Source organism: Delphinus delphis, chromosome 14 (genome assembly GCF_949987515.2).
Source record: "Delphinus delphis chromosome 14, mDelDel1.2, whole genome shotgun sequence".
Taxonomy (NCBI): domain Eukaryota; kingdom Metazoa; phylum Chordata; class Mammalia; order Artiodactyla; family Delphinidae; genus Delphinus; species Delphinus delphis.
The window spans coordinates 20,509,085-20,526,022 of NC_082696.1; the positions used below are offsets into that span (position 1 = coordinate 20,509,085).

The window sequence follows — 16,938 nt, forward strand, 5'->3', positions numbered from 1 at the left end:
AGAGTCTATTAGTCTAGATACCACAAAAAGCTGAGGAGATAGCTTTCTCCGTATCATTCACTGTCCCATTATAAGGTACCGGGGAAAATGTTTTTGGGGGCTCAGGGCTATGGAAGAAAACTGTTTCACACTAGTAAATGTCTTCTTGAAAATTTATGGGTAATATCAACTAACCATTTCTCCTTTTGCATTGCCTAATAGACACTCAAACAAATGTGCATCCGAAGTTTAATAATGGGACAGGGCATTTTATGTAAAGCAAGCAGAATGCCTGTGTACTAACTCCTCTTGGCCTTAGCTTACTAATCAACTCATTTGTTCTCCTCTCTGCACTTTTGTTGATTTCTTTTTTTCCAAATTCTACTTCATATGTGGCTTTCTGTAGGAATCTGGAATCAGATGGGGTATACGTCTTTTAAATATTACATAAAACTTACTGTAAGACCCAACTAATAACTCAGATGTATCCCGGTCTACAAAACAAACAATTACATCTTCCCCACAGAATCAATGCAGGGAGCAAATGAAATAATGTATGTGAAAAGTCCCAGCACATAAGCTGACCTCTCTGCCTCCTTCTCTCTTAGGAAACACTTTCTCAACTTAAAATTAATTTTCCTCATGTTCTCTGGATTTAGCAAGCAATCAATTAGGTCACACATTGCTAGCTTTTACGGTGTAACTAACCAGTTACAATTCTAAAAGGTTAATGTATATCCAGATACTTCCCGTAAAAAAAAAACTGACTTTGGCTAAGACTCCTGGACCCATACATTACATGAAGTAAAAGTTTAACAAATTAGGTGGAATTTTAAATGAGGGTTGTGTAAATGAAGACACTGTAACAAAGGGATCAGTATATTAATATATTTTTGCAGACCTTCTAATTTTTGACGTTTTCTTTTAACATAACTGCATTTCCCCACTCGGTGGCACACCAATGAGCCCACTGTAACCCAATCTACAGGAGTGAGAGCTATGAGGTCGGTCAAAGCCAACAACTGACACTTTCTCCAAATAATAATCGATGTCGGTCTACCGTTTTTAATACAATAATGAAAGAGTAACGAAAGATGAACACTGGAGAAAACAGATGCTGTAATCCCAAAGCTGCATCTTCCATTTGGGAGGAGGGAGTGGGCAGAAAATAAACCTGACCAGGATGCCAGGGAGCCAGGAGTCACAAACTCGTAAGCAGCGCCCAGGGCCACGGCACTCTCATCTGTCAAGTGGTAGTCGCATCTGTTCTCCGGATCATCATAAAACAATGGACAACGTGCTAGGATTCTAACATGGACAAAGTGCTTTTCAGGCAGATCCCTACGAATGCCAAGCTGCCACATTCAGGTATGAAGTCTGTACACTGCATGAAGACCCCGGGCCAGTGGGCAGAGAGGCTGAAACCCAGCCAGCACAGGGATTCTGAGAAGGAACACCGTTTTCTTTGCGCAAAGGCACAGCCCACTAAGTAAGTGTGTCCAGAAGACCGTGTGCATCTCTCCAGAGGGGATGCCTTTGTCCGGCTGCCCACCTAGAGGGGCTGCTCTGACCTAACATTCATAAAGACAAAACATCGCCAAGCAGCAGCGCTAACAGACCCACAGAACTCACCGCCTCTCCAATACCTCCTTCTGTAGCGCCCATGGCAACCGCTATGGGAACAGGAACAAGAGTCTGGATCTGGGCCCTGACCAAGTAGTGTCAATCTCAGCCCACTTCCCCTTCCCTGACCTCTTCTATCACACCAAACACCCAAACCCTCCCCTCTCTGCCCTGCATTTTACCCACGTCCCACCCACACTCCCATCAGCCCTGGAAGAGTGCCCTGACCCACTGCCCCTGCCAGGCTTGGAGAAGGAGCCATGACGATCAGCTACAGACAAGCCCAGTCCCCCGACACTGCTCCCTGCCCTGCTGGGTGAACTAAGAGGCATTTTATCAAGAAACAATGTTATAAAGGATGATTGCCTCTAATGGCACTGTTAGTGCTGTCCTGTCTTTCAGCTACCCTTAAATGTGACATAAGATTCTGCGGGCCAACTTGTCGTTTAGAGTTTCAAACAAGCAAATCAGAAACTTTTCACAGCACAGTAAGTGCCCAGACCAGGGATCCGAGCCCCTCCTCTTGATCTCAAGCAAGTCACTCAGCCTCACTAAACCTCAGTTTCCTTATCTGTAAAAAGAAAGAAAGAATGAGAGACGGAGACAGAGGAAGGAGGGAGGGGGCAGGGGAAAGAAAGAGAGAGAGAGAGGGAGAAAGAGAAAGAAGAAAGGCTAATAAAATACCTTCCTCCCAGCTCTGTTGTGAGCACTACAAAACGCAATACGTGGGAGTGTCTGACACAGAGTAAACACAGAAAATAGAGACCATCAGAGGTGCCCAATCCCTCACCCACGAGGCCAGCAGCCAAAATGTTCTGAAAACCAAAGGTTTTCTCATAACCCATCTGGCAGCAAAACACAACCTGAACTGACCTGAGGCTATTTACAACCTTGTTTGTGTTCCATCTGTGTGAATATTCATACATGTTAATGCAGAAATATTTTATTTAATTTTATTTTATTTATAATATATTTATATAATATTTATATAATTACAGGGTGCTGTCCCAAACTCCCCCAGAGACGTTACATCATATATGGTATATGTCCCAGAAGCTCTCTGAAACCAAAAAAAATCATTAATTCTGAAACACATCTGGTTGCAAGGGTTTTGGATAAGGGATTGAGGGTGTATCATAACCCATCCCCAAACGGAAAGAGATGGTGCTTTGTTGAATCAACCCAAGAGCAGTTTCATATGCTGGATTTCAACTACATTTCCCATCAGCAAGTTGTCACGCTGTCAGCACAGCAGGGGCTCAGCCCTGGGGCAGGGCAGGATCCATGTCCTGGGTCTAAGCTGGCCAGGCACAGGGTCAGAGGCTGAAAAGTTGAAGGGGTGAGCAGAGAGGGGATTTGGAAATCAAACCTGCTGCAGTACCTCACTTGCTCTCAGAGGACACAAGCCATCAAGCACATTCTTATAACTTGTTTAGTCACTTTTTTTTCTAAATTTTCAAAGTGAATCTAGTTTTCATTCCCAACACTGGCTCCCTCGAGTCTGGGCAAACTGCCACGGAATCACAAGGGCCACTCAAAGGGGTTTTTTTTAAGCTGTTGAAAACATTAAGCTAAATAAGTGAATATTCTCCAGCCTCCTTCACTGGGTCCTTCCCCGCACTTACCATCCATTAAAATGACACTCCATTCATTCCAAAGATACTCCACTCTTAGTGGATTAAATATATAATATGCATACTATAAATGATAAATACGAGTAAAATGAAGCATAAAAATGAGCAGTAGACGGGGAAAGTGGAGAACTTTACGCACGAAATCAAGTTAATGTTTCCCTTTATGGTACCGCCCTCTGACCTAGACAAGAAGGCCCTGCCGTCAACACTGCCCTTTGCGGGGGCTCTATTCTGGCCTCTTCCTGCCCCATTCCTCCCCATGGGATGGAGAGAGCACAGGGCCAAGGGGACATGTGCACCCAGAGCCCATGCAACCTCTTCTGCCCACTTCCCAGGGGTGAGCCACACCACAGTTTGCAAGTGGGAGAGAGACCATGCAGGTCTGGCCAGGGTGACCACCAAGGTGTGCACAAGGCCCTTCTCAGTGCAGAATGTAACAGACATGGGAAAACAGGGGGAAAGGCCAGCTCTCCCGGCCACCACGTTCTGGCATAGAACTCTTAGGAGGTAGAGAACTCTAAATTCAAAACTAGCCCACCAAGTTGTTATAAAAGTATACTTGGGGCTTCCCTGGTGGCGCAGTGGTTGAGGGTCCGCCTCCCGATGCAGAGGACATGGGTTCGTGCCCCGGTCCGGGAGGATCCCACGTGCCACGGAGCGGCCGGGCCCGTGAGCCATGGCCGCTGAGCCTGCGCATCCGGAACCTGTGCTCCGCAACGGGAGAGGCCACAACAGTGAGAAGCCCGCGTACCGCAAAAAAAAAAAAAAAGAAAGACAGTATATTTGGCATTACCCAATTCTCCCCTTCTTCTTTATGATATCAGACACCCAGCCCTCTCCCTGTTCTCCTGCAATTTTTAGCTCAGCACGTGGCCACCCACCACAAATCACACTTTTCAACCTCCCCTACCACTGGAAGAGACCACATGACCAAGCTGCAGCCAACAGGACAGCAAAAGGAATCTTGGATGTGATCTCGGGGTCACATCCTTCAAAAAGGAAATTGCTTATTTTTTACTCCTTCTCTTTCCCCTTTCCTTGGACTAGAACTTGGACAGAGTGTTGAGGGGCAGCCACAACCAAGAAGATGAGGCAGCACTGCAGGATGACAGAACAACAAGAAAGAAGGAACCACAATCCCTGAGAGACCAAATGGAGCAGAGCCACCAAGGCACCTACCAACTCTGAGCTGTAAGGTGAGGGGGAAAAAAGCTTTGCTCTTGTTTCAGCCACTGAATTTGGGGTTTCTTTGGTTTAGCCTCTTTCTAAGTAACATATCTGCAAATGATCTAAATAAACTGGTTATAAATTAGAGACTTGTCAGTATGCTAAGGCATTCAATATAAGTCAACTATAGTGATCCCAGACAAGAGACTATAGGACCAAGCCTTAGCAAGAAAAAAAAAAAAAAAATGCAGAAAGGGAGGAGGGATTTTGTATACATGCAGAATTATTTTTTTCAAAAACCCTACCAGAAAAATGTATAAAATATAAAGTTAAACACACAAGAAAAAATAAATAAAAGAGCTCCAAATGAGAATTAATCATAGCACATCAAAAAGTCTATAGAATGACCTGAAAATGCTCAGTCTATCCTAGAATGTTTTCTTATTGAATATAAAAAAGCAAAATTTTAGATATACTTAAAAAATAAAGACACAGATTTTGCTCACGTGATATGATTAAAGCTATTGTTACATGCTTATTTAAAAAGATTGGAAAGAATACAACCACAACTATAATAAGTACTCGTATGGTAGTAATAACTAACATTTATTGAGTGCTTCTATGTACCAAAGTACTTTTACATATATTAATTTAATTTTTACAACAAAAGGAGGAAGGATACTATGCCCACTTTTTTGATAAGAAAACTGAGGCACAGAGCAGCTAAGCAATTTGTCCAGGTTTACACAGCCAATGGGTGGCCATGTTTAGATTCAAAACCATATCTTCTGATATGGTTTTGAACCACTCCCTATAGTATCACTACAAGAGAGTGCTGATAAAATGTTTAAATACTGTAGGATTTCCTTATTCTGCTTTTCAAATATTGTACGAAATAATATCATGCTATACTTGATCCCTAACCCAATTGAGAGATAAAATGCTTATCCCAAATGCTATCATATAATCCTTTCTATAATCCTAACAACAATATTGCTTGTACGAATCTACGTGTATAGAATATTTGGGACAGTCACAAGATCAATGCAAACAAAACTGAAATTATAGCAATGAGGAAGAAGGTAACAAAACACAACCCTTCCCTAACACAGCTTTGACAATTAAATGCTAACAATCTGGTTCTCTGCAGCTTCTAAAGCCATCAAGGCTTAGATCATCTAGCCCACACGCCTTACCCTACAAACAAATCAATTAACTGCACAGAGAAACTAATTATTTCAAGGTCACAAACCTGGTTATTTGAAGAACAAAAATAGAACCTAACTCTCTGAGACTAAGGTAAGTTCTTTCTTTTTAATAGGGTGTCCAGGTTTTCTATAATTGATCAACTAAAGCAGTGATTTTAATTTAGGTTCCAAAAACCATGAAGGACCCTCAGGGGCCTGAGGTGGGCTTCCTGCCGCTCCCATCCCTTAAAACCTACCCCATTTGTCAGCCTGTATTAAGGAGAACAGCAATGCATTGTCGCATTCCTAAAACAGGCCTCCAGCGAAGACTTGTTTTCAGAAAGACTTCTAAGGCAAAAGAAAGGAAAGAAGGAATGAAGAAAGAAAAGAAAGAAGAAGGGAGGGAGGGAAGGAGGAAGAAAAGCAGGGAGGAAGGAAAGAAAGGGAAGGAGGAAGGAAGGGAGAGAGGGAGGAAAGACAGCAAAGCAAAGTATTAGCATCCTTACTGTCAAGAACCCTATACCTGGGTCCTTTTGGAGTGCTTCATCTAAAGATAGCTTCCTACTGCCAGAATTCATCTCATAGAAGAATTATCACCATCATTTCATTAAATGGTCATTTTTGTGCCAAATAAAAAGATAACATAGTTTCTGAATAAAGGACAATCTTGGAAAACGAAAGGCAGTTGACAACCTTACACTGACATGTATCTACATTATATTGACCTTAGTCTTCTCATTTCATGTCTGAGTGTTGAAAAGATCAAGTGGTCTGTCAACCAGCATTTGGGAAACGGTGATAGGCTAACACGGAGCTAATCGATCAGTACAATAAAGATGTAATAAAGATGAAACTGGTATTTGTTTCAGGGATTATACGTTTATTGAAAGCAAAAAACATATATTTATTGAACACATACCATGTGCCAGGTACTGTTCTAGATACCAGCAATTCAATTCATACGAAAGACCTGCCCTCATGGAGTTTACATTCTAGTGGAAAGAGGCAAACGTCAGCAACCAAAGAAGTAAACTGTAGAGTGTGCTAGTGGGTGAGAGATGTTATGGGAGAAAATTAAGCCCGGTAAAGTGGGTGGAGAGTACTGAAGAAAGGAGGGTTTACACTTTTAATCAGGTGGTCACCCGTACGATTACCTGAGGGAAGAGTGCTCTAGGCAGGGGCCACCAGGGCAAAGGCCCTGAACTGGGAGGGAGGGCTGGTTGTGTACAAGGAGCAATAGGGCAAGGGGAGATAAAGCCAGACCACCCAGGGCCTGTGGGCCACTGTCAGGTCTTTAGTTTTTACTATAAGTAAAATGGGAAGCGGCTGCAGAATTGTGGACCTAGAATGACAAAATCTACTTCTGTTTTTAATAGGCTCACTCTGCTGCTGGTTCAGACCAGCCTTAGTGGGACAAGGCAGAAAGTGGGGAGACCAGTGAGGAGGGACTGCAGAAATTCAGGCAAGTGTATGGTGGCCTAGACCACGGCAGTGGCAGTGGAGATGGCAAAATACGGCAAGATTCTGTATAAACAGTATTTGGAAAATAGAGCCAACAGGATTTGCTGAGGGACTGGATGTGGTTATAAGAGAAAGAAAGCACTACAAGGATGACTCCAAATTTTTCATCCTTAACCTGAGCAACTGGAAGAATCAGACTGCCTTTAGGAGAGATGGGCAAGACTGTGGGATCAGGTTTGGCCTAGCGGGGGAGATCAGGAGTTCAGATTTTAACATACAAGTAGAGATGCCAAGCGGGCAGTTGGATATACAAGTATGCAGCTCAGGGGGAGAGGTCTGGGCCAGAGATAGAAATGTGAGTGCTGTGTTCAGATGGCACTTAAGACCATGAAACTGGGGAGATGACAAAGAGAGCAAGTGGTGATAACTAAGAGGCCCAAGGACTATACCCTGGATCCTCCAATGTTGGGAAGAAGAATCAGCAAAGAAGAATGAGAGGGAAACTGGGAGAGTGTAGTATATCCCAGAAGCCAAGTGAAGGAAGTGTTTCATGGAGGTATGAATGATGGACTGTGTTGATACTACTGAGAGATCAAGCAAAATGAGGAGTGGGAACTGACCCCTGGATTTAACAACAGGGAAGTCTCTAGTAACTTTGCTAAGAGCAGTTTTAGTTGAATGGTAGGGGCTATGCCCTTAAGTGCCATTAAAATGGTTTCAAGAGAGAATGAAAGGAGAGGAATTTCAACTATGTATATAAAACTCTTCTGAGGAAGTCTTTCAAAAAGGGGAACAAAGAAATGAGGTGACATTTGGAAAGAGGTGGGAGAATAAAAATAATAGTTGGTATGCTGATGGAAAAAATCCACTAGAGAAGAAAATAGTAGGGATGCAGAAGGGAGAGGGAAGATGTCCTCGAGTGAGCAAGAGAGAACGGGATACCATGACATGGTTGGGGTGGCCTTGGGTGTGTGCCGGTTAGAGGCAGATGTGGTGTCAGACCTTGTGGATTCCTCTTCAGTTGACTTCAATTTTCTTAGGACAAGAGAAGGCAAAGTCATGAGCTAAGAGTCAGAATAGGGAGGAAGCGGTGAATGTTTCAGGAAAGAGAAGATGGTATGAAATAATCATGTAGAACAGTGGGAGATGGTCACCAAGTAGCATTAAGGTCTCACATGCAATCATAAATTACACTGAGGCAAGGAAGGAAGGATGTGTTTTTCTCCAGTCATGTTCCTCTGCATAGGGGCTGGTACAGAATAGGTGTAGAGTTAGATTTAACCAGGGGTGGAGTCTGACAGAGATGTGATGAAGCAAGGACAGCAAGGAAATTGAAGGCATGAGAAAGGAGTGATTTCGATAGACCATGTAATCTCAGTAAAGGGCAGAGAGAGGACACGAAGGGATGGGCAAGAGCATAATGGTAATGGGATTGACAGATTACAGGCCCTGCTGGAGCAGAGACTGCTAAACTTATGATAACAGAGAGAGTGAGCTAGGGAATTCCCTAGTGGTCCAGTGGTTAGGACTCTGCGCTTCCACTGCAGGGGTCCTGGGTTCAATCCCTGGTCCGGGAACTAAGATGCTACAAGCCATGTGGCACAGCAAAAAAAAAAAGAGGGAGTGAGCTAGAAATATAAGATGCTTTGGGCAGAAAGTGTGACACTTGAAATCCAGATTATGGAGGAGTTACAGTCCTAAATGATGATATGGTTTGTCCAGGACATAGGCACTGAAGTGGACGACAAGATCACTAGAAAGAGAAGCTCAAAAACTGGGAGAGTAGAGTGTTGGAAGAATCATCTATGTTTACATTGAAATCACTAAAACAAGAGTAACTTTTTTTTAACTGAAGTATAGTTGATTTACAATATCGTGTTAGTTTCAGGTATGCAGCACAGTGATTCAGTTATACGTGTGTGTGTGTGTCTCTGTGTGTGTATACACACACACACATATATATATATTCTTTTTCTGGTTCTTTTCCCTTACAGGTTATTACAAAATATTGCGTATAGTTCCCTGTGCTACATAGTAGGTCCTTGTTGGTCATCTATTTTATATATAGTAGTGTATATATGTTAATCCTAACCTTCTAATTTATCCCTCTCCCCCTCCCCCTTTGGTAACCAAAAGTTTGTGGGGTTTTTTGTTTTGTTTTTGGTTTTTTTGCGGTACGCGGGCCTCTCACTGCTGTGGCCTCTCCCATTGCGGAGCACAGGCTCCGGACGCGCAGGCTCAGCGGCCATGGCTCACAGGCCCAGCCGCTCCGCGGCATGTGGGATCTTCCCAGACCGGGGCACGAACCCGTGTCCCCTGCATCGGCAGGCGGACTCTCAACCACTGCGCCACCAGGGAAGCCCTAAAAGTTTGTTTTAAAAGAGTAACTTTGAAAGAGAGTGACAGTGAATCAAGATCTAAAATCACCGAGAAATGAGAGGGAGTGATGGGTGCCCTCCCAACAATGAGCTTTAGTGGGTGATGCAATTCAATGACATGAGACTTAAGCTGGGAGGTCTGGTCAGGATGTGACATGGAAGCAAAGGGAACATGACCTGACCTCTCCAGGAATAAGAGAGGGTGGGAGAAAGGAGGTACCAGAAAGATCATCAGGAAGTGGGGTCCCCTGGTGAGGACCGCTACTCTTACTCCATGATTGGGAGAGACTGTTTGGCTTGTTTTCAAATGACAAATGTATCAACATTTTTGAAAAATGTTTGATGTTAGAAAAAATAAAGCACTGTGATCCCACTCCACCTGAGCTTGAGTAAGCACAAGTTTCACTGATTAAAAAAAAAATTCTGAACCAGATAATTAGTCATTTATGTCTGATTATTTGCCACTTTTAGCAACAAAAGGGAAAGATTCATCAACAAATACAAATTCATTATATGCAACACTGGGTCAAACATTATCAGAAATTTTGCCCTTCAAACTTTGTGTCTACTCACCCTAATTCTGACAATCAGGTCTTTTGTTTGAATGGCTCTGAGACAACAGAAGCAATGTAAGGCCCAGAATTTGAGCTGTGGCAATCGTGTGGGTCCCCAAACTCATGCCAGAATGTCAGATCACCGATTTAATTCCCATCAGAAAAGACTGAAACCCCACAAGAGGAAACTAATAAGATGCAACTTTTTGGTGACTCGTAGGCCTCCTTTGAGAAAAAAATGAAAACTGTGGTAATTTTTCCCTGAAAATGTGCAGAGGCACATTTATAAAAATTTTGTACACATTACAAGCATTTCTTAATAACCCTTTCCACTCCCTCCCCAAGCTAACCAAGTCAGCTAGAATAACATCTGCAAGTCGGTTTCCTATGACTCTGGGAGATAAATGCAGTCAATTCCCAAGGGGTAAACTACCAATATCTGCTAAAAATATTAAAAATAAAAAACCACTTCTTATTCCTCAACTTCCACTGCCATAATCTACCATCTCTTGAATTTCCCTTTCTCCAGATGCTCATTCTAGGGTCAGTCAAAAATCTCAGAAAACACAGGGTTAGCCAAAAAGTTCTTTTGGGTTTTTCTGTAAAAAACCCGAACGAACTTTTTGGCCAATCCAATATGAAGAGAAATAAAACAGTTCTTGATGAAATTTTGAGAAATTTTAAGGATATATTTACGAGAGTTCTACAGATACTGAAGAAAACGGTCAAGATTCCAGCTGCCAGTTTTCAAGGATGTGATCCCAGTCCAGGCCACTCTCTTAGGAGATACAGATAACAGGTAGGTAGGTAGGTAGGTAGATACATGATAGATAGACAGACAGATAGATAGACAGATAGATATAAAGAAAGAATACATCCCCTTACTCATCTCCGTCCCCTCAAAACCTTAACTGAAAGGCTTCACCTGCCAGGTGTTGAAGGCACACAGCAGAGTTCTTCCCTACCACTCTGTCCCATCAAGGCTCTCTCCTACCTAAAGCTTTCCAACTCTCCCCTCTTCTCCATCCCAACCACCACTCCTTAGTTCAGGCCAACAATACCCCTCCCACTTCAACTGTGATGGTCACACCGTGGTCCTCCAGGCCTCTAGCTTTGCCCCATCCACTGCCCCAACCCAAGTCATCTGTCCTCCTAAAGAGTAAATCTGATCAGATCAGCCATCTGTTTAAAACCTCTCAGAGGCAAAACCTTCTAAAACCAGGAGTGAGAGAGAGGAGGGCATCTCCAATTGCCAGAGAAAAACAAATAGTAAGTATGTGACCAGATATTTGAATTGGGGTTTATGTTATGGGGTGTGTGTGTGTGTCTGTGTCTGTGTGTGTGTGCATGCGTGTGTGTGTGCTGGAGGAGTAGTTTGAGAAGTACCTAGAAATTGGAGGATTTTTTTTTAATGCTGAGGTTTGAAAAATTATGAAATATTTCAAACCTGCAAACAGACAATAGTAAGATGGCACAACGTATATCATTGTAAGGGATTCTACGGTGCACTACATAGAAGGCAATGCATACACTCGTTCCGCCAGCAGCTGAAAATGCTGGCAGCTGAGGGCTCATAGCTGCGCATCACTCCAGGAATGGCAATTGGCTGAAGGTAGTTGGCTTGGCCAAACTTTCACCTCATCTCCTTCCCAGGGTCAGCCTAAAGTCAGTATACAGGTCAAAACATGAGTCCCAAGACTGAACACCATGGTCTCACTTGGGGAAACCTCTGAAGAACCATCCCAGCTCCAGGGCTCCCTATGAAATCAGATGGTGCCCCTGTTGTAACTGAACTGCAGTTCAGTTTATCCTTCCACCCAAACCTTCTTCCCTTGTTTCTTTTAGGAAATGTTCTCAAGGGCACACAAATCTCTGTCTCAAATTTTACTTCCAAGCAACTGAAATTAAGGCAATCATCACTCAGCTTTACAAATTAGCATTATTGCATATTTGCTTCAGATATTATTTTTATTTTCATTGAGGAATTACAGACACAATTGAAGACCCTCCTCTCCCATTATCTCTAGAGAAGTCCACAATCTTTAATTCAATGTTTATAATTTCCATGAACATTTTTGAAAGTATTTATGAATACATAAACATTATATCATAATTTCTGAGGATATTTGGACTTTATATATGGTACCATTCAATACATTCTGCAACTTGTTTATACTTAAAATTATTTTTAAGATTTATCAATGTTGATATAATTAGGTCCTTAACATATGCTCTAAAGCAAATGTGTCAAAATAATAGCTGACACATTTCAAATGAGGGCACACATATTTGGTATATCATTTTCTCTACGTCAATATTTACTTATATTGACTGCTTCAATATGTTTTTAAATAATGTTAAATTTTAAATTAAAAAAAATCCTTTCAGGGTTACTTTTAGAATACAATCCAAACTCCTAACCGTGGCTTACAAGACTCTTCATTAATTGGTCTTAGCTTAACTTTCCAGCCTTTATCTTTGCTTCTCACATCCCACTTCAGCCACACTGAGCGATTTGCAGTTCTTACCTCCAAACCTCTGACATGTCATTGATTCCCTCGATCTGAATAGCCCTCCTCACCTCCACCTCCCAACTTCTTCTCTCACTTGTATTCATTCTTCTGATCTTAGTTTAGATATCCATTCTCCCTAGGTGGCTCTCCTGAGGCCCATAGACATCAGCTAACCCTCCCAGCAGCTCGCACAGCATCCTGTGCTGTTTCACTTTTTAAAATTCTAACTGCCTGTTCAGTCTGTTTACTTAAAAGCTTGTGCAACTGCCCTCTCTAGGTGAAAGATAACTGACCCCTGGAACTGTGTCTTAGTCACCCTGTGCCAGTCCAAGTGCTTGCCATATAGTAGGAGCAAGGCAACAACATACTATTCAAAATGTCTTTTACGGATAGGATGCATGGATGGACGGATGGATGGATGGATGGATGGATGGATAGACAGACAGACAGATACATAGGTAGATACAGACAAATAAGTCCTTCCCTAACAATCTCCATAACATAAAATAAAGCTGAATCTTAAAGCCATATTCACAGCCTAGAGAGACAATTAAATTGGCCAAATCAAAACCTTAGGAACCACAATGCACAACCCAACAATGCAGAAATTTTAAGCCCTTCTGTTTTTCCTTAAAGGTCAAGGGAACCACCATTCTGAAATACCAGCTTCTATACTGGAATTTAAAGTTAGCCCACTGAATACAGTAAGTCCCTACATACGAACAAATTCCGTTCCGAGGGTGCATTCGTAAGTCCAATTTGTTTGTAAGTCCAACAAAGTTAGGCTAGGTACCCAACTAACACAATCGGCTACACGGTACTGTACTGTAATAGGTTTATAATACTTTTCACACAAATAATACATAAAAAACAAACAAAAAATATAGAAAACATTTTAAATCTTACTGTACAGTACCTTGAAAAGTACCATAGTACAGTACAACAGCTGGCATACAGGGGCTGGCATCAAGTGAATCTCCTGGGCTTGAAATAAAGATACTGTACTACTGTACTCTATACAGTACTGTACAGTAAAGTACACAAAAGCACAACCACTTGTAGAGGATGCACACATGTGACAATGTACACCAGGCACGTGAACTAACTTACATGATTGGACATGTGAACACACATTCGCATCTTTGAAAGTTCACAACTTGAAGGTTCGTATGTAGGGGACTTACTGTATTAGGCTTTGAAAGATAGAAATCAAAAGAAAAACAACATGACAATAATAACCTCTTCTTTTTTCTACTCCTCAAACCTCCACGGCAGAGCGTCACATTAAGAAAAGCATTTGTTACCTGAATAATTATGATTTCTGAGCGTCTCAGCTTTATTGACTGAACTCCAATCACCTTTCCACCACTTAATTATTCCCTAAATGGAAGGTATTTCTCAACATCTGTTCTTAATTTATTTTCAATTTGCATTTACTCTATCCTATCTGTTGAAGCTGAAATTAGTATTACAGGATGACATTATCCTCGCATGAAACATCCTATTCTTCAATTAAAGTTCCTCTGAAATAGTTTTCCAGGCTCTTTTCACATGTAGATTTTCTTTTAGCTGTCCAAGATTATTATTTTCCCTTTAAGATGAGATTAATATTACCTTTCTTTGCTACCTTTTCAAAGAACTTTTATATTATACTAAATAAATATGAATAAACTTTTTTCTCATTTTAATTAACCTACTTTTTCTCTGCAGCATGACCTTTCTTTCAGAATATACATATGGAAAAAATTACAAATGCTACTGAAACAATTCAATTCAGTTACCTAAATAAACTGACCAAGAGGCAATACTTTAGGAAAACAGCAGTAGTCAATGTAACTAAGGAGTAAAAAACTACCTTTAAAATGTAGAAATTAATCAAGTCAAGAATATTAATTCTGGGGACTTCCCTAGATTTCCAGTGGTTAAGACTCCATGCTCCCAATGCAGGGGGCATGGGTTCGATCCCTAGTCAGCGAACTAAGATCCTGCATGCTGCACAGTGCGGCAAAAAAAAGAAAAGAATATTAATTCTGGAGGAAGAGCTAATTCCGAAAGGGCTATAACATGACTTATAATTTTTTTTTTTTTTACGGTAACAGTGAGGCCACAACAGTGAGACGCCCGCGTACCGCCAAAAAAAAAAAAAGCTTTCAAAATCTGGTCCCATCATCTGAGACACGTGTCCCAGCCACACTCACCTACCAGCTGCAGACTTAAAATGCATTGTTCTTATCCATCAGCTTGGAACGATGCCCTTCCTCCATGATCCACACGGCTACTTCCTATGCATCCTTCAAGGCACACCTCAACTGCTTTCCTCTTAAGGCTGTCTCTTTCCAGCCCCACCCTCCTTCCCAACAAGGTAAGACTTTGTCCTTCCTCCTCCCATTGTTCCCACAGCCTTGTGTACATGGCGCCGGGTTTTGTGCAGGGATGTCTCTTTACGCCTCTCTTCCCAGCCAGCCTGAGAGCACCTGAAGAAGAGAGACACGTCTTGCTCACCTCTGGGATCATCATCTAGCAACACGGATTGAACAACAAGCATTTGCTGAATGAATAAGGTATGTATATAAGCAAGTCTGATTCATTAAACCATTAAAATGCACAGTAAGCTTTTACTGAGCACTTACTGTGTGTGGCAACTAAGCTAAGGGCTGGCTATCAGAAGGTCAAATTAGGAAATCATGTACCCAAACAAGAAGAGCCGTAAATAGAAATAAAGAGTGAACAAGAGGGAAGGACATGGATTGTGGCTCTGTGATCCATCGAAGAATAGAATGCTTTGTGGCATTTATGCCGATGTTTGAAGATGGGGGTTTCAAAACTAAGGGGTGGGGAGGGAAGAACAATCAAGCACAGAAAACAAAGCAAGCCATGTCCCAAAGGCAAGAAAAGGACGACTGGCCTCCCTCACAGGGTATTTTGCAGGCCTTGTGGGGTTGGGGGCAGCTAGAAATATAGGTCAGCATCAGACTTCCCTAAATGTTTCATTGAAACATACATGCAAATGAGTTCCCCTCTCTGAGCAATGTGCCTTGATGCCAGGTCCCTAGAATCAGATCTGTGCTACACCAAATTCTCAGTAAGGCCAGCCCCAGACAGAGGGCAAGCATGTGTATGCATTCTCCAAATACCAACACTCTTCTAACAGGCTACATCTCTAGAAAAAGCACACGTAAGTTAAAATAATTCAAGTCACTCTGATAATTTTTTACAGACAAAGCATTAAAATGGGATTTAACATATGAGGAAGGGTCTGTTATATTATAGAACTGGCCACTGATACCACATGTAGAACTACAAAAATAAATATCTTTACATCCTTCAGTATAACATTTTCTAAACACCTATGAAGGGACTATATACGGTAACAAAGTAAACTAGAGCATACGTGGCGTTTTATCTCAGAGCCCCCCTCCTCCAACGCCCAGAAGGTGGCTTTTGGATAAGGCCAGGAGCCTTCAACACCAAATTAGATGCAGATTCACTCTCCCAGCTCTGAGTCATACTTGTACTTTAAATTTTAGAAGACACTATAATGCAAATCATATACCTGATAAGGGGTCATGTTGGTTGCAACCTTTAGAGCTCCCTGAGTAAAATCTGAAACTGGCCCCCATACACAAAGGGCAAGGAGAGATGGAAGAAAGAGGCAGACCACTCCTCATTGGTAGGTGACAGGTTTAATAAGCAAGGGAACTTACATATGAGGCTTGTCTTTGGTGACAGCAAGACGAGTAGATCTCTGCCTGGCCAAATTCTTAAGAGTTTATAGAGAGTCCTTAAGGGATTTAGTAATATATATGATCCAGATGGTCTCAATAACACATTACTCTCTCAAGGCTACATCCCTGAAGTAGCTCCTAGTGTAGGAAGAGTGAGTGGAACATATATTCCAAGGATGGGGAGGGGGTGAGGAGCCTCATCTTGCCTGGATCCTCCCTGCAGGTCAACCAGCAGCCACATCCCCTCGATGACCTCCTCCAACAGGTTAATATCCAAAATATATAAAGAACTAATACAATTCAATAGCAAAAACAAACAATCTAATTAAAAAATGGGCAAGGGGCTTCCCTGGTGGTGCAGTGGTTGAGAGTCTGCCTGCCGATGCAGGGGACATGGGTTCGTGCCCCGATCTGGGAGGATCCCACATTCCGCGGAGCGGCTGGGCCCATGAGCCATGGCTGCTGAGCCTGCGCGTCCGGAGCCTGTGCTCCACAACGGGAGAGGCCACGACAGTGAGAGGCCCGCGGCCGCAAAAAAAAAAAAAAAAAAAAAAAAAGACAAAACCACAAAGAGGTATCACCAGACACCTGTTAGAATAGCTGTTATCAAAAAGACAAGAAATAACAAGTGTTGGTGAGGGTACAGAAAAAGGTAATTCTTGTGCACTGTTGGTGGGATTATAAATTGGTGTAGCCACTGTGGAAAACAGTATAGAA

The 16,938-nt window shown here is 42.2% G+C and overlaps 1 protein-coding gene across 7 annotated transcripts in view; it reads right to left on the bottom strand.

Moving 5' to 3' along the window:
* Positions 1–16,938, bottom strand: part of UTRN (utrophin) — a 497,409-nt gene that overhangs the window by 463,813 nt on the left and 16,658 nt on the right. Inside the window, exon 1 of one of the 7 annotated variants that reach the window (XM_060029849.1) lies at positions 12,512–12,974. The exons of the other annotated variants lie outside the window; for them this stretch is intronic. Within the exon in view, the coding sequence (XP_059885832.1) occupies positions 12,512–12,533 (22 nt within the window). The 5' untranslated portion in view covers positions 12,534–12,974. Of the gene's footprint in view, positions 1–12,511; positions 12,975–16,938 lie in introns of those variants that run through there. 7 annotated transcript variants of the gene reach the window in all.